At 42.4% G+C, this 19,947-nt stretch overlaps 2 protein-coding genes across 2 annotated transcripts; both read right to left on the minus strand.

Moving 5' to 3' along the window:
• Positions 1 to 316: 316 nt before the first annotated feature.
• Positions 317 to 7,584, minus strand: LOC139470169 (uncharacterized). The gene is made up of 6 exons (XM_071252471.1): positions 7,380 to 7,584; positions 6,299 to 6,389; positions 4,944 to 5,068; positions 3,472 to 3,556; positions 1,490 to 1,692; positions 317 to 530 (listed from the first exon to the last, which is right to left on the minus strand). The coding sequence occupies exons 1-6, from the start codon at positions 7,547 to 7,549 to the stop codon at positions 371 to 373; spliced, it is 834 nt and encodes a 277-aa protein (XP_071108572.1). The 5' UTR covers positions 7,550 to 7,584; the 3' UTR covers positions 317 to 370.
• A 5,017-nt stretch (positions 7,585 to 12,601) lies between these two features.
• Positions 12,602 to 18,687, minus strand: LOC139470367 (uncharacterized). The gene is made up of 5 exons (XM_071252764.1): positions 18,498 to 18,687; positions 16,258 to 16,348; positions 15,265 to 15,389; positions 14,274 to 14,358; positions 12,602 to 12,802 (listed from the first exon to the last, which is right to left on the minus strand). The coding sequence occupies exons 1-5, from the start codon at positions 18,659 to 18,661 to the stop codon at positions 12,602 to 12,604; spliced, it is 666 nt and encodes a 221-aa protein (XP_071108865.1). The 5' UTR covers positions 18,662 to 18,687.
• Positions 18,688 to 19,947: the final 1,260 nt, after the last annotated feature.

Here is a 19,947-nt window from a genome sequence, read left to right on the forward strand (position 1 = left end):
TGTGCATGTATGTGTGTGTCTGTCTCTGTGTGTGTATGTGTAAGCATGTGTGTGTATATGTGTGCATGTATGTGTGTGTCTGTCTCTGTGTGTGTATGTGTATGCATGTGTGTGTATGTGTGCATGTATGTGTGTGTCTGTCTCTCTGTGTGTATGTGCATGTGTGTGTGTGTGCGTGAGTGTGTGTGTGAGTGTCTGTGTGTGCATGAGTGTGTGTGTTTAAAGGCCCTGTTTATTTCGATTACGGTATTAATGAATAACGATTGAGAAATTTAACGCCGAATACCAACAGCTGATAATAACAAACAAACAAACGTTGTCTTGAGCTAGTTTAATACGGGTTTGCTGACAGATACATGGAGGTGATGTCTTAAGGTGTGACAAGCTTCTGTTTTTCATTGCCTTTCAGGGAGGAGTTGCTACCGTAGTCCTGCTTTGGGGATGCTGCAGTCGTCATCGCATCGCCGAGACGGTAGAAGATGTAAAATATCATCATTGACACTGCCACAACAAGCAGACACAGCACTGCCCTGTAAATGAAAAATACCAAAACTTGTAAAGTGCTTCGGTTTGACAAATAATAGTTAGATATTAAGGATAAGGATAATGTGGCTGAGATTGCTGAAGTGTTGCTGATATTCAGTGACATTGAAGAAACATAAATATGTTAGAAACAACAGACGAGAATAATAACGAGGTTTTGTTTGTTTGTTGTTTAACACCAAACTCAGCAATATTTCAGCTGTATGACGGCGGTCTGTAAATAATCGAGTCTGGACCAGACAGTCCAGTGATTGATATCATGAGCATCGATCCACGCAATTGGGATCGATGACATGCATCAACCAAGTCAGCTAGCCTGACCACCTGATCCCGTTAGTCGCCTCTTACGACAAGCACAGTCGCCTTTTACGACAAGCATGGGTTGCTGAAGACCTATTCTACCCGGATCTTCACGGGTCTAATAATGAGGTAATTTAACATGAATACCCCACTCAGACACAGTATACTGACTCCGAGCCGACAAGTCCTTGTTTTAGCCCCTTAATGCCGAGCGCCAGACAGGGTAACAACAAGTGCCATCTTTTAACGTCTTTTGGTATGACGCGGCCGGGGATCGAGCCCCGGACCTTCTGCTCTCCGGGCGGACGCTCTACCACTAGACCACGGAGGCGGTCCAAAACAAATTGGAAGAAGGTATGGTAGAGTGAGTGTGTTTCGGTTTCAATATTTCAGTGTGGGGAACATCACGAAGTGACTCTTGTCTTAATCGTTTCCTAAATTGACGAAGGCCCCGAACATGGAAAGGTGCTGACATACCAAGCATCTTTATGAGGAACTCGACCCCATGATATAGGCCTCTGACGCGCCAAAGGGAGGCAACTTTGCACAGAGTGTTCCGCTGCCATGGAAGACTTTGCCCAGCGTACCCTCTATCGTGTTAGACATCAATAAAATATACAAGGAAAGAAGTATGCATGTTACGTACAAAACAACAATCATTAAGGCACCGAGGTTGTCCATGTCAAATAGTGGCTGCTCCGTCGTGGGAGGTGGGGACGGAGTCTTAGCTGTTCCGATAAAGGCTGGAGTTGTCGGCCGTCGATGCGTTGTCGTGGAGGCCGTAGGTACTGATGAGGTACTTACATTGATCTTTTGTGGGCATGCGTACTTGCTTTTCAGTTCAAGGTACTGTGAAAAAATCACAAATTTATATTAAAAAAAACAATATGCAGATGTCAACGGTTACTTTGGAAACAGATTGCAAAATGTCATCCCCATTATAGTAGGCAAAGCTCCTCAGAGCGATAGGTCAGCCTACTGACCTGTTTACTCGGCGTTTTGTTTAACGCCCCACTCAGCAATATTCCTGCTGTATGACGCCGGTCTGTATCGAATCTGGACTAGCCAATCCAGTGATTGATATCATGAGCAACGATCCACGTTTCCGGGATACGTCGACATGCAATCAGCCAGGCGACTGAGCCAGACCACCCGATCCACTAAGTCGCCATATACAACAAGCAGGGGTTGCTAGGCGGAAATCCTACTGGGAGTGATGTTTACAATCACACGGCGATTGTCGTGACACAGAATATTGCTTACCCCTGCGTTATTGTTTTTGATCGTTTGTCCATTTGAAACTATATTTTAATTTACGTTTGTGAACTGAAAATAATTGGGATAAATTTAGCAAGTCTGGAATCTCGCACATGTCATATCAAACTAACGAGTTAATAAATCTAGAAAATAGTAAATCAATTGGGAACCATTTCGCAATTCATTTTAATTACATTCACAGAGACACACAAAATATACACGTTAATACAATTTGTGCTTGGTTTAAAATATTCAAGATTCTTGCAATAATTGCGTCCATACTGGTGACACCGCAGGTACCAGGAAGTTAGCGAAGGTGAAGGGTGGGAATGTTCTTGGTACAGTATACATTCGGGAAAACTCGCCTTTTTCCGTTGCCCTCCTAATACGCCGGACAGTGACGGGGTAGAGATTTTGCATAATTTCACTGAAAACCGCATAACGACCGATCCCTCCGCTTATATTACGTATCACACGACGGCCAATTTCAAGGAAGGTTATATAAGCAGTATATGATTTTGACTTGGTGTATGAATCTAAACTAGAAGTGATTGCCACGCGAAGTAGTGATCCACTCTCCTACCCAGAGTTCAATGCGCCCAGCATAGTACCTCTGCCACAGGCCAGCGCCATGTGACGATTCGTCACATCTTACACAGTCCATTCAAGATATTGCATATTTTTTTCATTTGTTTCATTTTTGACAACTCTACATATCTAGATAAACATATGTCATAGATTTGTTAACTTTCATTGAGAACATATCTTAAATCGTGAAAAACTATTTCCATTTGCGTAGTTATCCTATGTTCACATTGGTTGTACGCCTCCACGTGCTGTCATCGAAGTCCTACGGAGAGCCAGCCATATTGATCTGTAAATATGTATTGTTATGCAACTCACTGTCGCAGTTGTAGTAGCATATCTATATCATTATGCAAAACAATATGTAAGCGCACCCAACTACTTGCATTAGTCCGTTCTATTCTGATTTCTGAAAAAGCGCGTTTGTTTACAAACAAGAGAAAAGTCCGGTCACGTGATATGCAAATTAGCCCGTGGCAGTGGTATCATGCTGCTATCACCACTGCACCGGAGTGTGAAGTGATCAAGTTTCCCCAAACTGGCCATAACGATCTATGTGATTGGGGTGAGCTTAGCGGGAGAACATTGGGAAGTATTACGCTCTACCAACACCAGCGGCACTGCTGAGGAGGTTGGACAACCCCGCGAACTAGGTAAGGCTGTGAAGAATTTGCTAAGGTGGTAAAACGAAGGAACAATAAGATGCTGACAGCTTCAAGCCTTATGTTGACCTGAAACGAATAGGTTTAGATGAAAGAGAAGCTTAGACCAAGCTACACTACTCACAAACTCACTGCCAAAATCTGCATCCGGGCGTCTTGTGACCACGCCCTCTTCGCCTGCGTCACATGTCAGGATCACGTTACCGGAACTGAAATAAGAAGTGAACCTTTCTTCACTGTTCTTGGTCATTGTTACTAAGAATTGAGATTCTTTTAAGAGTCTGTGTGTCGGACTAATTTTACGAAATGAGTGAGTGAGTTGGGTTTAACGCCGCTTTTAACATTATTCCAGTTATATCACGGCGTGTCAGCTTAATGTGGGAGAAAAGTCCGAAGTGATGCAGGTCTCAGACGTTTACCACTTCGGTGAAACCCACGAGCACGGGTATGGTGCTGACAAACTTAGAAACATAATCGGGGCGAACCGGGATTCGAACCCACAATCATAGGTTTCTGGCGTGCCCAATGGACGCAACGCCTTAGACGACTGGGCCACCCGTGCCCCCAATTTTACGAAATGAATGTACAAGTGGTTGTATGTTCTTGCCAGCGTATCAGACTGATTATTATCAGCTATGCTTTACAATTCGCTGTAATGAAGAGTCGGAGTGTCTGTTATATGCAACTGTGCTGAGAAGCTAACAGTGTAAGTGAGTATGGTTTTACGCCGCTTTTAGCAATATTCCAGCAATATCACGATGGGAACACTAGAAATAGGCTTCACACATTGTACCCATGTCGGGAATCGAACCCGGGTCTTCGGCGTGACGAGCGAACGCTTAAACCACTAGGCTACCCGACCGCCCCGAGAAGCTAACAGGTTCAACGTGACAACAATGATAAGTGTGATGCTGTTGTTATTGTGACGTCATTGCAATGTGTGAACAATGCTGTTTGTTGAAAGTCTACAATATAAATCTTCTATGAGTTCATTGGAGTATGAACCTATATAAAGTCAAGGCCAAATCCCGATCCCGTTAGTCACCTCTTACGACAAGCATAGTCGCCTGTTACGGCAAGCATGGGTTGCCGAAGACCTACTCCACTCCGGATCTTCACGGGTCTCACGATGGACAGTCTGAGGACGAATCGATTTGAGTGTATGTTTTTTTGTTGGGCCCGTTTCACAAAGCGATCTTAGTGCTACGACAATCGTCAGTCAATGTTAAAGTATAGGACTTAGGACAGCCGTACTGCTAAGATCACTTAGTGGAACGGGGCCCTGGTTCGTAGCCATAATAATCGATCACAAGAAGGCAGTCCCAGACTTCAAGATTAACGTGTCAAAATGATAAGATTTAACTGTTCCGTAGTTATTCAAGATGGGGAATTCCCAGTGTTCTCGTCACTTCAAGTCTCGTGAAAAATCCGCCAAACTGTTTCGTTCACTAATACGCACATGGACGCCACTTTCGCAGTCATGTTACCAGCCTCTTGTCAAATGGAAAAGTCGTATATGATGTAACCTTCACATTTAGATATTATATTGCATTTAAATATTATAACTCGCCTTTCTTTACCAGTCGAGTCACTTACAAGTTAGCACCTCCCCAGTTGGTGTACTGATACACCTGGCCGTACGCGGAGGAAGCCACGAACACCAGACTGGACTGGTTGCCTAGGCTTAGGCTTGTGGCACCGTTGTCCTTTATCTGACACACCTGAAATGGTCAAAATAGGTTTTTGGAACACATGGTCTCCTTTAGTCTGTTCAAGTAAGTAAGTTAGTAAATGTGATTTACGCTGCTTTGAACAATAGTCGAGTTACCTCACAGCGTGTTAGCTTGGTGTGGGAGGAAAGTTATACGGAAGTCAGACGTTGTTCACTTTAGAGAAACCCACGGGTAAGGTGCTTACAAACAAAGAAACATTACCAGACGATTATGGGTTTCAGTCCCACGACAGGTTTAAACCTAATGGACGCAACTCTGCACAGAGAACTTCTGCCTTGTAGGCGACTTGTGCCCCCTGAATCTACTGAAGGTGCTTTCTGTCGCCATTGGATTAACGACATGCGCGGTAAATATTCAACGAATGGTCGGGCTGGCGCAACACTGAATGGTGTGCACGTCAGTTATGTCAAGGCGTATCAGCTTACTGTTGGAGGAAAGGAAGTCGTGTCCTTCGAGAAGACATAGCTGATCGACCAGTCGGGGCAAAACAAGGAATCGATCTCGGATTCTGGCAAGTGAGGATCGAATGCATGAGTGAGTGAGTAAATTGGATTTAACGCCGCTTTTAACAGTATTCCGGTTATATCACGGCGTGTCAGCTTAATGTGGGAGGAAAGCCCGAAGTGATGCAGGTCTCAGTGGTTTACCACTTCGGTGAAACCCAAGAGCACGGGTATGGTGCTGACAACCTAGAAACATAATCGGGGCGAACCGGGATTCGAACAATCAGACAATCGTAGTTGTCTGGCGTGCCCAAGGGACGCAACTCTGCACCGCGAATCGCGGCGCCTTAGACGACTGGGCCATCCGTGCCGCCTCGAATGCATGAAGTGAAACACGATTTTCACTGTCAACAGGCTCCAGGATTGTCTGTCCTTCGTCAATGAATCTTGTAATTCCGAGATTTAAGGACGTTATACTGCATGGTACGCACTGGGAAAAACGCATGAAGTGTCAATCCAACACGCCTTTGGTTCTCATGACGTAATAGTGTAATGACGTCATGAACAATCGATGGCGTTATACCCTATTATTCTCAAAAATGAATCAATGTGACGTCATGTCGATTCAGCATTGAGAATTGCTAAATACGCATGTGCAAATATTGGAAAGCTACTACTCTCCATCATTCTATAATTTAATTATCTGATGGTTCATTTTGAAATGTTGCTGATATGATAACTTGTATTCTTCTGTAGAGTATTCCAGTTTTCTTACAGCCACGTCCCGGCATCCTTCCTCATCGAAGCCATTGCAGGGGTTCCAGGAGTAGAACGTCTTCCCGTCGGGGTCGGGGATGTCCCGGAATCTGCAGGGGGAGTATATTGAAGGTAAGTACACTGGAATCTGTAGACTGAAGAGTCACAGAAACCCGTTATTGGTCAATAAATAAAAATATATTTTTATATTATGATATATTTTTATTTACTGACCAATAACAAGTTCCTGTGCAACAAAGGCATGGAAGGACGCACAGTTTGCTTCAGTGTACGTTTTATAAACAACTACAAGGGTATGTTTTGGTTCAAGTGTCTACATTCCTATCGACCTGAAGTAAAAATGACTTCCAAATTGAATTGTGATATATAATCCAAGCAATTTGTCCAGAACCCCGAAGGTCAAATCTGAACAGATCGCCGAAAGACAAGGGGCATTCCATGTTTGTAAACACTGTAAGCAGTACCTACCTGACCTTATATAGGTGCATATATACAGTAAAGTACGGTTATAACGAACTCTACTACTAATTTTAGTTCGTTATAACCGTAGTTCGTTATAAGCATATATACAGCATAACTACAGCAAATAGTCATGACCAAAAAATAAGTTCGTTATATCCGTAAGTTCGTTATAAGTGTGTTCGTTATAACCGTAGTTTACAGTATAAGAAGTAAGTGACCCCGCTGGATACGACTTTATCCTATCCATTATGTGATAAATGTCATAATCTCAAGTTAATAACGGGTTATCTTGCATTGCGCGGGACAGACTTTTAGATATCATATCTTGTTTTAGATGACATCATTTTAGGTATAAGTACACATCACAACCCACCTTAGACTTGAAGCAGTCTCTGCATGAACAAAAACTAAATGTAAAAAATGCGATATATATTTTTTCCTCGTCCCTGGTGTGTTCAGAATGATTAAAATAGCGAAATATCCCCGAAAACGATTTTTGGACAAATGTTTCAAGATTTTTTGGTTCTTTATTGTCTGTTTGCTTGTGTCAGGTAATTTGAGACATTATATTATTACGTTTTAATAATAAAATGGACACTGCGCCAGTCTACACTCACCTGGGTGTTCCATCGTTGTTTGCAAGGGGGTGAAGATCTATTAACCCGTCAGCGTTAACACAAGAACATCTAGACTTGGGCGCACAGGGTTTCACGGGGACACTGCAGGTCCCTTGTCTGAATATACCAAGGAGACCGATCATCAACACAATGCTTGCTGACTTCACCATGGCTGCATCTAGGGCTATTTGAAGTGGCCACTGCAGCCTGATACGTAGGTTTATATTGAGGTTTATCTCTGTGACACGTTCCGATTGAACTTTGACCATCACCAAGCCCGACATGTGTCTAGTATATGATGTGTATCAATGTTTGGGGTGGGATGTGGGATGTGGGATGTGGGTCAGAGTACTTGGTAGTTTAATGAACAAGCGCATAAATCCTAAAACTCAATACTGACACATCGAGGTCACATACTGGTCACTTCTGTATTTTACAAACATGAATATTGGCATTTGTAATACAGTAAAGTACGTTTATAACGAACACGCTTATAACGAACTGACCGATATAACGAACTTATTTTTTAGTCCCGACCATTTGTTGTATAAATGCTGTATATATGCCTGTAACGAACTACGGTTATTACGAACTAAAAATATTGGTCCCCTTGAGTTGGTTATAACCGTAGTTTACTGTATAGTGTAAATTTGGAAAAATATGTAACTTCTTATCTATTGGTCTGTTAGATCCATGTTTACATTAATAGACAGGTATATACAGTTGGAATCCTGCTACTCCGGAACTGATACAGAAGACAGGTAAGGGTCCCTTTTGGTCCACTAGGTCTGCATACTTTAAAGGAAGACATCGAACGATACACAAACGTTGAAAACTTAAAGTAACACGTGACATACATACGTCAAAATGGAATTCCCTTTCTGCACATGCTCCCCGTGGTCTAGTGGTAGAGCGTCCGCCCGGAGTGCGGAAGGTCCGGGGTTCGATCACCGGCCGCGTCATACCAAATCACGTTAAATGATGGTACTTGTTGTTATTCTGACTGGCGCTCGGCATTCAGGCGCCAAAAAACAAGGACTGGTCGGCTCGGAGTCAGTATACTGTGTCCGAGGTGGTATTCATGTTAAACTGCGGCATGGTATCTCAGTGGGCTAGCACTATAAATCGTCATCAATCCGGAATAGTACAAGCAGCCACACACCACTCACTAAAAAACACAAAATGGTGATTGTTTCTGAACGCATACAGTAAAATAAAGTAGAGTTATCACAGCATAAATTTATATGATCTCTTAATATATAATAAAACATGAAATGAAATAAACAGAAAATGCGCGTCTCCTTGATCGATTTCTTTAAAAAACATTTAACACGGGTGGCCCACTCGTCTAAGGCGCCGCGATTCGCTGTGCAGGGTTGCGTCCCATGGGCACGCCAGACACCTATGATTGTGGGTTCGAATCCCGGCTCGCCCCGATTATGTTTCCAGGTTTGTCAGCACCATACCCGTGCTCGTGGGTTTCATCGAAGTGGTAAACGTCCGAGACCTGCATCACTTCGGGCTTTCCTCCCACATTAAGCTGACACGCCGCGATATAACTGGAATACTGTTAAAAGCGGCGTTAAACCCAATCCACTCACTCACTAACTCATTTCGTGTTTTGGTCACGTGGTAACTCGATACAAGTTACAGAACAAAGCTTATGTACCATCACAATATCATATCATATATCAGGGGCGGTCGGGTAGCCTAGTGGTTAAAGCGTGATTTTGCAATTGCTGGAATATTGCTTAAATAGGCGTAAAACCATACTCACTCACTCCCTCCCTATATTCCACAAAAACTTTAATCAAACTGCGACATTTTAGCGATCTCGCGTTCGCGTTGGTGCGCTTTGGGTATTTTTTTACACTTTTTACTTGTTTTTGAAAGGGAGACAATGCGCCATCGCGACAACTCGACAATGTCCCTTCTAGGATTCAACAGTTATTATCGGGTATTTTTTACAAACAATATGTATATATTCCAGCATTTTGATTGGCTAACGAGGAACAGATATTTGTGGAACTGGAAACAAACAGCTGAATGAGTGAGTCGAAAAAACGTAGGCCATAATCTTTTATTTGTTCAACGTTACACTTGTATGACGTCACTGCATAGGATGGTTAAGATTCAAGTTGTTTACGCGCTTCTGATTGGTTGAATTTGATGGTGATTCCGATAGCTATATATTATTGACAGCTTATTGGCGGTGTTGATAATTTTAAAATATAATTTAAATACTCTCTTCAATTAGAAATTTTAATTATATTTTGCCATGCACTAATGCAGGATCATCGGTGTACACAATTATTACCCATGAATCAATGGCATGGATGGACGTGCACATAAAATTACACTCTCGGTTTCCTATGGTTTCCTAGGCACTTTGCTGTTTTTGTTAATATCTCAATGGATCGAAAAAAAATAACTTTCAATCCTGGGCCAGATTATATGCATGCACAGTTCCTACTGAGAGTCTTTACAGGACAGCAGTGAATGTGACAGGTGATCCGAGTTTCATCGTTGCGGCCATGTTTCGCTTTCTCGGGCATTATTGTACTCAAGGCTCGCCAATGCGATGTTTGCCATTGATTGCCACAGGTGACGGTTTATATGCAGATCCTAGCCCAGCGATAGCTTTCAGCCGACGGAAGAGAAAGTAGAACATAACTGACGCTAGGACAATCAGAAGGACCATCAACACCCTGGAATAAAAAGTACTTTGTTAACCATATCATTGCATCATTATTCATCATTCATACAATGGCAGCAAACTTTCAATGTGACACTTGCATTTGAACGAGAAATAATATATGTAATTGAAAAGGAAGTGTGTGAGTGAGTTGGGTTAAACACCGTTTTGAACTATTATTCCAGTTCTATCACGGTATGTTAGATTTATGTGGTAGGAAAGCCCGAACCGATGCAGGTCTTAGACGTTTACCAATTTCGTGAAACCCACGACCACGGGTATGGTGCTGCCAAAGCTAGAAAAATATTCGGGGCGAACGGGATTCGATCTCACAATCTTCTTTTCAACTCTTCTTCTTTCTATATTTTTAAATATATACCACTCAAAGTTTGCTCCTTGAATCCTGTGTTCGGGTGTATCGTGACAGAATCGTTGCACATCATTATCAAAGAGCACAACAACAATGCATATTTGGTGCCAGAGCGTTTGACGTTTGACGACCGAAGAATTACACAGATGCATGGGAATGCTAGAAAATGGGTCAACACAACGTCACGTTGCAAACGTCTTTGGTCTCAGCCAAAGTGTGATCAGCAGGGCATGGAATCGATACCAGACGTTTGGAGCATTCCACTACATAGTTGGAAGAAAGGTCTTCTTGATTGCAGTAAGGCGTCTTCATTTCGTGACTGCCACCGCACTCAGAAATGACAGTGGCATTAACGATTCTACTCGGACAGTGCGTAATCGTCTCCGTGAGGCTGGTCTCCGATCACGGAGGGCATGCATTCGTATCTCCCTGATCCGACATCACAGGAAGGCACGTTTGGATTGGGCTGAAGATCACGCCAAATGTACAGAACACGACAGAACACGAGTCCCAGTCCTTGTCAATGAAGACTCGAGATACTGCCTAGACTTCACAGATCGTCGTACCCAAGTGTGGCATAGACAAGGAGAATGATTTCAGGATTTCAACGTAGCCGCTATGGTCACTATGGAGGGGGCTCAATCATGACTTGAGGTAGGATCTGTAGAGCTGAAAGAACGGTCTCCTTGTCCTACAGCGGGGCACGATGAACGGTGGCGCTGCAGGGATGACATTCTGGATATGGACATGAGGCCGTTTATTGGTGACGATATCGCACGACCTTATCGTGCCAGGGTCGTTGATGCCTACCTGGAGCAGGATACCATGGACTGTACCAGACCTCAACCCCGTCGATCTCACGTGGAACGAGCTGCAGATCGCCCTCTCACGACACCCTGTCATTCCGGCAACTCAACAGGATCTCGGCAATGCCTTCACTGAGGAGTGGACCATTGTTCCTTAGCCACACTCCATATACTTATTGGGAGCTTGAGACGTCGGTGCCAGGCTGACATGGATCACATACTCGCTACTGAGATTTTTCTTTTGATAATGAATTTGTTGTCGTGTTTTTTGTACGTTTCAGTTTTGGTCAGATACGCTCATTTTGACGGGTGACCTGATTTATTATTGATGTTCTTTGTTGGCATTGTGTGGCACATGACGACGAACTTTTGTTCATTAAACATGTCTGCATGGCTATTTCAACAGATGCATACAATGTGACATATTACCATCTATCATGGTGACCCTCGGCAAACTTTGAGTAGTATATTTCCTTTCGGACTCAAAACGAAGCTACAACGGACTTTTGATCAATAAACATGTCTTCACGAAATATTGTCATTGGCTATTTCAACAAATGCACACAATTTGACCTATACTGGTGGAAATAAATAAGGCAACACTTAGTTTTAGAGACAGGAAAAATCCATAGACATGGGGGACTCACCAGATATTGACATTTGATTCTGACATGTGTTGAATTTGTATGAGCTTGAATTTGTATGTACTGCTTCTTTCTTAATATGTTTTATTGCTTCCTTATTCGTGTCCATCAGTACATTACCTTTTAAAGTGCTGACCCTTAGCAAACATTGAGTAGTATATAATTACCTATACGAGCGGGAAACAGAACTCGTGCATCTGCGCTTTAGGAAGTTTACAACTAAAATCTTCTAAAGGTTTCTTTCCTGACAGCACATTCGTTTAGCTGATATTTAAAAATATTTAATTTGTTTGCTTCCTTGAAATTTTAATAATCTGTGCAAACGGAGTGGTTACTAGGCGTCTTTTTACGTCAGTATCTTCATGATATACAACAGTAATAGACAATAGTTTCTAAAGGAAATACACCATGTGTTTGTGACGGATGCCACCGGTGGGGCAGGATGCGCTCTTCCTTTCGAGAACATCACCACAATTTGACAGAGATTCATAAACACATGATAATGATATCGTACAATTTGTTATGAATGTGGACAGGATTATATAAGTTGTGGTGTTAAGTTTTACACATTCATTTTAGGGGGTTCATATTTGGAAGACCGTGAACGCCATACAGTTAATGTCATCAAAATCAAAATTTTCAGGTTTCAATACATTTCTGTGTGCACGTAAGTGCCAGGCCTCATACTGTGACGGTCTTGCTTCCACTTACATGAGACAGATGAAGACTGTACTTAGCGTGTTCAGAGCTAACAGTGGCGGGGAGGTAGGAGAGGAGGGTGTTATCGCTGGTCTAATAAACGCAGGGGGTATCGGCCGTCGGTGCCTCGTTGTGGACTCCGTGGGCGGCGCTGTTGTGCTTCTATTTATTTTGACTGGACATGCGTACTTACTCCTCAATTCTAGGTACTGAAACGAGATTTGCTACAGAATAACAAAAAAACATCCAACATGAAAAAAGTTAAGCACCCCCTATTTCTTAACCGTGACAAATGGCAAAAATCATGGCATGGGATGACTGACCACAGGAGCTGGGTGATACCAATATCATCGGATAGAACAAACATTTGACAACAACTAAAGAAGATATTGGTGAGTTGTGATTGAAATTTACTGACGAAAACATCATAGTAACACAGGTACTGTTTTTGACCTAGACAATACCTAAAAAAAGTATGGAGCTGCAGAATTAAGTAAACGAGTTACGTTTGATGTTTCATGTGTCTCTACTTGACATGACACGTGAAACAGATCAGTAGCGGGTACAACCGCCACGTGCCCGGATGACGCGTGCCACCCTACGCCTCATGCCTCCATTGGATCTGTTGATTGGTCAACAACAACCACTCCTGATGCAATGCTGCTTTCAAATGGCGTAAATCTTGTTCAAATCTAGGCTCATTGCTGGCCAGGGTGGAGTCGTTATTGCATTGGCCCTCATGTAATCCACGACTGCATGCGAACGATGAGGCCTGGCATTGTCATCAAGGTACTGAGGTCGAGTAGCAAGAGGGTGGTTGTCAGAATGAGGAATGGCGACTGGATGTACTGAGCCCCTGTTAAGTTGCCCCTCATGGTGACATAATCCAACCTGCAATAATTTTTGGAGATACTCGAGGGTAGCATACTGCAAGGCATACCATGCATGGTACGTGAGCTTTCGTCACGCATGACTGCTTACATCATCTCGAGAAAACATAATTCTTCCCGTAATAATATCTTTCATGACTGTTACAAATATTGGGACCAAACAATAATAAAATATATTAGAGTGTGCTTTACCTTTTTCTTTGTGTATATTTAAACAAGATTTAACCATTTAACCCAAATAATGTTCAAAGAGGCTGGAAACGCTGAGATAAGTAGCGTTGCAAGGTTTTCATTTTTCTTGCTGTCTTAATGTGACATAAAGGCTGCCACAATGAACAAAAACATGAAGTTGATGGATTAACTTGGATTTTACGTGCAATGTTTAAGCCCTGACAACATGTTCCCGTCTTATCTTAATGGTCAAACAACAAGTTACTGCTTTAGCATACTGGTCAAACACCATGTTACCGTCCTAGCATACTGGTCAAACGACATGTTACCGTCTAAGCATACTGGTCAAACACCATGTTACCGTCCTAGCATACTGGTCAAACGACATGTTACCGTCTAAGCATACTGGTCAAACACCATGTTACCGTCCTAGCATACTGGTCAAACAACATGATACCGTCTTAACATACTGGTCAAACAACATGTTACCGTCTTAACATGATGGTCAAACAAATCCACACATAAAAACGGACCTTGCCTAAGATTTTGAGATAAAAACAGCAACGATGGCAGCCGTAAAAAACCCGATTGGTATTAGAAGGCTGGACGTTGTACTCACGAAGTACCCGCCGCTGTCACTGTCCGGGCGTCGAGTAACGCTGCCTTCCGCAGTGTGGTCACAGGTTAGGATGACGTTTCCTGAACTACGCGAGACGTGGATAGAAGGCGGACAGAAATATTCGATATTGTACTGATTCAAAAGATCGGCAAACAGTTATACAGTAAACTACGTTTATAACGAACACTCTTATAAGGAACTGACGGATATAACGAACTTATTTTTTAGTCCCGGCCATTTGATGTATATATGCTGTTTATATGGTTATGAAGTACAATACATGTATTTATACATGTGTAGTTATTCGGGTTCTATTGTATTAGGTAATTACAATATGAATCTAGCAATACGCTGAATTAAATTAAATGGCATCTAATAACAGTATCCTATAAATTATGATGACGCCACGCGCGTTCTTGTAGTGATTCTGAGCTATGTATGTATGTATGTGTGTGTGTGTGTGTGTGTGTGTGTGTGTGTGTGTGTGTGTGTGTGTGTGTGTGTGTGTGTGTGTGTGTGTGTATGTGTGTGTGTGTGTGTGTATGTGTGCTAAAAGCATAGGCTAGACAAGATCAAACTAAACCAAGTCTAGTTTTCGTGATTTCACATATGAAAAACAGCAGAAGAAGAAAGGTTCTTTTAAAAAGATGTTTCACAGACTAAGTATTAGTCTAGGTATCATCATGGAGTGTTTTGTACCAACGTCTCAGCAGGCATCGGAGGAATATCACAGACATTTATCAACATAAATGAAATGACACTGTGAGTGCGCGAGTTTGTTTTACCGTAGATAAATTACGTTTGAGCTGTATGAAATATAAGGAAGCGGCGGTGCTTAGGTGGGGTCCTCGGGTGTAGTGACGGAGTGAAGCATATTGTCAGCTACACAATGATTGCCCTGGCCAACATACTGAGATGATATATTTCTATGGATTCTTGTCCAGCGAGAGGGATTCACGTCAGGCTGTATACTGTATCATGATATACGTACTTGTTTGCACCTCCCCACTGCGTGTATTGCAGCAACTGTCCATACCGTGTGTCGGCCACATAGAGACGACTGGACTGCTGACCGAGACTCATGCTGGACAAGCCGTGGTCCGTGATCTTACACATCTGTGGAAACAGAAATCTTACTTGTTGTGTAAAACAATGACTGAACTCAAATGATGCCACACACACGTTCATACACATCGCTATATGAGCGCAATAATCTTGAACGGGGCGTTAACCCCCATTTCATCTCACCTCACTTCTCACCTGTCAGGTTCGCGAACGGCACAACGTGCTGCACGAAAACTGTGTACATGGCGCAATGATATTTATAGTCATCCCACGAAAGTCGTGATTATAAAGATCGCATTTTTAACATTTCTTACATAACCATGTAATATTCTTTCTAAAACAAAAAAATAGTGCCACTGCAATGTAGCTCACCTGGTTATTTCGTCCACAGTTGAAAATGTCAGCAGCCACTTAGCTAAAGTGCATACGTACAGAGGACTAAAGTATCATAAAAAATAAAACAACTAAATATCCAGAATGTTTCTAAATCTGCAAGAACAGATGAACTATTTTAGAGCTAAATGGCAATATACAACAGTTACTGTTAAAATTAAATCACACAATGTTTCAACTCTGAGCCGTATGTACTTTCACCTTCATTTATAACGCCAAACAACAAAATACAGTCATCGGCCTGGAAATAAGCCAACGTTCAACTGCCTAGGTTTGGTAATTTCACATAAGAAGTTGAGTGAGGTCCGGGTGAAGTCGGTGCTTACAATAATTGTTTGTGAAAAAACGGAACCTATGTCTTAAGACCTACACATATACCACACTTCAGTTACATATTGAAAGAAAATGGATTAGTAAAGTTCAGAAAAAGCGTTTTCAATATGGCTGCCTCGGTGGCCATATTGAAAATCGGATTCGAGCCTCTGTTTTAATTCGTGTATAAAATAGCCCAGGTTGCCCAGCTTACCGCCACATCCCGGCATCCTTCCTCATCAAAGCCATAGCATGGGTTCCAGGAGTAGAACGTCTTCCCGTCGGGGTCGGGGATGTCCCGGAATCTGCAGGGGGAGTATTGGAGGATATATTACACGTCATATGCGGCAGGAGTGAGTGAGTGAGTGAGTTGGGTTTAACGCCGCTTTGAATGGTATTTCAGATATTTTAGCTTGATGTAGGAGTCCACGAGGATTGGTATGGTGGAGACAAACCTAGAAACATCATCAGGGATAATTGCAGACCATCGGACGCATATTTCAACAGTGGACGCCTTGAAGGTCCAGGGCACACGTGCCGTGTCCCCACCACATGAACGAACCATGGTTTAGATGTGCGATAACACTTGATCAAATAAAATAAGATTTATTTTAAAAGAATCTGGAATGCTCTGTGACATGAAACAAAACCAGTTCAAGCAGTACTGAAAGAACGTCCACTAGTCACTGAACAAGAGATGGAGATCAATAATTGCAGTCATTCGGGTCAAATCGGCTTATTCCGTTACCTATATAATACCCCAGGCAGCAATGGAGTAGACACATTGCATGATTTCACTTTACTTTTGTTTGTTTGTTTGACTGTTTTTTAACGCCGCACACAGCAATATTCCAGCTATATGACGGCGGTCTGTAAGTAATCGAGTAATTGGGATAGATGACATGCATCAACCAAGTCAGCGAGCCTGACCACCCGATCCCGTTAGTCACCTCTTACGACAAGCATAGTCGCCTTTTACGGCAAGCATGGGTTGTTGAAGACCTATTCTACCCCGGATCTGATTTCACTTTAAACCGCATTCCGATCGAACTTCTGCATATAGTTCGTTCAACGTGTGCGGGCAGATTTTGATAACAAAACTTCTGGTAAATAGAAATTAGGTATACACTTTGATATCAAGACTCATTAATTAAAATTTATATAAGCGTAGAGGCAGTTACCGGATTGCGAACTAGCGAAACTAGCGAATCCAAGCCCATTGCGAATTCCTCCAATGCTGGCTGGTTAGTATTGCTGCGTGTATATGTCATGTTGACACTGGCTAAATTTATAAACTTCACTCCGAGAATTGAGTTTCTTTGAACTGTCAGTAATTAAATGAGTCTTGTTTTATGCCACAGTCATCAATATTACGGGGCCACGGGTGGCCCAGTCGTCTGAGGCGCCGCGATTCGCGGGGCTGAGTTGCGTCCCTTGGGCACGCCAGAAACCTATGAGTGTGGGGTCGAATCCCGGTTCGCCCCGATTATGTTTCTAGGTTTGTCAGCACCATACCCGTGCTCGTGGTAAATGTCTGAGACCTGCATCACTTAGGGCTTTCTTCCCACATTACGCTGACACGCCGTGATATAACTGTAATACTGCTAAAAGCGGCGTTAAACCTAATTCACTAACTCACTTACTTCAATATTACGGCAATGACACGTCTGTCTGAAGATAATCAAGTCTGGACCAAGAAAAAGAACATTGTTTGCTGAGAATACTGTGATCACTCTCAGGCAAGAATCCGATCATTATTTTAATCAACTACGACGAGCATGGAAGGTCAACGGTTCGATCCCCTGACCACGTCTTACCAAAATCTCACCTCACCTCATCCGAAATGCTGCTATACCCAAATAACTTTGATAAATTGCTCTTCTATATAACTCTATATTCATCAATAAATTGTGTATATATATCAACTTGGTCTCGTCGCTATATGGCTAAAATAATGACGAAGCGACGTTATATTTCAACTCACTCACTCATCCGAAATGTTTGGAGACACTGAAATGTTTAAAGATGCAAGTAGTTTTTGATCCCGATCAGTCTGACAACAAACTTAGCCAATCATATGCATTCATTTAAATGACATATACATGTTTGTTCCCAAGAGTCCGGATAAGCGGAGTCCGGGTTAAAGGGAGATCACTCTGCATGCAACAAGTACCATCTTTTAACGTATATTAGTATGAAGCGGCCGGGGATCGAACCCAAGACCTTCCACTCTCCGGGCGGACGGTCTACCACTAGACCACTGAGTCGGTCTTGCAGTGTTTGAGCACCACCCGGCTAAATCAGAAAACGTACGCATGCCAGAACTGCCTTCAGACGGGAGACAGATTAAAAACACCACGTGACCAAATTGAACCAATGCGAAAGTTTCTTATCGCATCAGGTAAACCTTACGTTTGCATATCATTTCAGCATCATACACACTTTCACACTCACCGCGGAGTCCCGTCGGTATTAGCAAGTGCGTGAAGGTCAATTAGTCCTTCCCAAGTTTCACATGAACACGTGCTTATGGGGTCGCAAGTGTTTAAAGGAAAGTCACAGATTCCAGATTTAAACATGACCAGTAGACACAACGTAAGGGTCAAGACCCTGGTCATTATTGCAGCGGGGTGACGAATGAAGGCCGGACAGGTTGTCTTATCTGCCGGACCAAGGTACACTCCCCCGACAGATCACATGACGTAGGCGTTCTATTTTTAGCTTCTTAAAGGCGTGGCTCTTTAAAACTAGAAATAGAAACGGGTTATTATTGTAATCCCCTCGTCCCCCAATTTAATAATATGAACATTTTGTTTGAACTGTATAAAAGAAGAAAAACATTTCCTTTTACAATGTCCTTTTTTATTATGATATTCGTTAAGCTGAATTAACACTTTTAGCAGAGACTTCTTATGAATATAGAAAGAATTTTGACGCTTTTATTAGTTGTTATTAATAACACCCAAGAGGATGGATCTTTTAATGCCAAATGTGTTATTTTAGGGAATTTGGATAAAAAGTGTTTTAAAATGTACTCTCGACATAAATCTTTTTTAAATTACATGATATATTTTCTCTATCTTATGACGTAAAATTTAAACTAAAAATATTTTAATACCACATGTAATATTGATATGTATATACAAATTGGTAGTCTCATCGGCCGAATGAGGCTCTCTATAAGGATGGCGATGTACTCCATCATTCGTTCATTTGCCGAGGCGGGTCGCGGTAGTAGGGGTCGATCTTTGGCCTTTGTCAATACGTCTTAACAGTAACGTATACAGCACTGGTGAAAACGATGGCTCACGTTACTTCACTTAATAGTAGCCGTATCAGTACACCTTAAATATGAATAAATATCAGAACATATCACATTTAAGATTCGTTAGCGGGAATTGGGGGTGTGGTGTGGTTTTGTGTATGTGTGTGTGTGTGTGTGTGTGTGTGTGTGTGTGTGTGAGAGAGAGAGAGAGAGAGAGAGAGAGAGAAGAGAGAGAGAGAGAGAGAGAGAGAGAGAGAGAGAGAGAGAGAGAGAGAGAGAGAGAGAGAGAGAGAGAGAATGAAATATATTTTCGACAATGCCACATCAACCTTATTTTCACCGATATCCCTAGATATGAAAAGAGTGAGAGGTTTTACACTGCTTTTGATGGTGTCGGAAAGTATCCCCAGAAATGCCCTCTTTCGCTATAACAACAAGGCTACCCCAACTCCCAAGGCAGTGTGAGAGATTCGTGTAAAAAACCTGTCATTATAATTCAAAATCAAGCGAGTGAGTAGTCGACATAATATGCGATGAAACTGACCGTTGACTGTTTCACTAGATGTTTGAGTGAGATGAAATTTAACTTCGCATCGACCATATTTCGACAAATTACGAAACCCTCGTTCTGACAGACCA

Source organism: Haliotis cracherodii, unplaced genomic scaffold (genome assembly GCF_022045235.1).
Source record: "Haliotis cracherodii isolate W230 unplaced genomic scaffold, xgHalCrac1.p SCAF_20, whole genome shotgun sequence".
In the NCBI taxonomy this organism is placed as follows: Eukaryota; Metazoa; Mollusca; class Gastropoda; order Lepetellida; family Haliotidae; genus Haliotis; species Haliotis cracherodii.

Excerpts from the sequence above, each read along its gene's own strand:
- LOC139470169 (XM_071252471.1), bottom strand. The coding sequence starts at position 7,549 with ATGGTGAAGTCAGCAAGCATTGTGTTGATGATCGGTCTCCTTGGTATA. Across the intron at positions 6,390-7,379 it reads AACAACGATGGAACACCCAG|ATTCCGGGACATCCCCGACC; the intron begins GTGAGTGTAGAC and ends CTCCCCCTGCAG. Across the intron at positions 531-1,489 it reads GCCTTAATGATTGTTGTTTT|GGCAGTGCTGTGTCTGCTTG; the intron begins GTACGTAACATG and ends TTTCATTTACAG.
- LOC139470367 (XM_071252764.1), bottom strand. The coding sequence starts at position 18,661 with ATGACCAGGGTCTTGACCCTTACGTTGTGTCTACTGGTCATGTTTAAA. Across the intron at positions 16,349-18,497 it reads AATACCGACGGGACTCCGCG|ATTCCGGGACATCCCCGACC; the intron begins GTGAGTGTGAAA and ends CTCCCCCTGCAG. Across the intron at positions 14,359-15,264 it reads CAGTGGGGAGGTGCAAACAA|TTCAGGAAACGTCATCCTAA; the intron begins GTACGTATATCA and ends CGTCTCGCGTAG.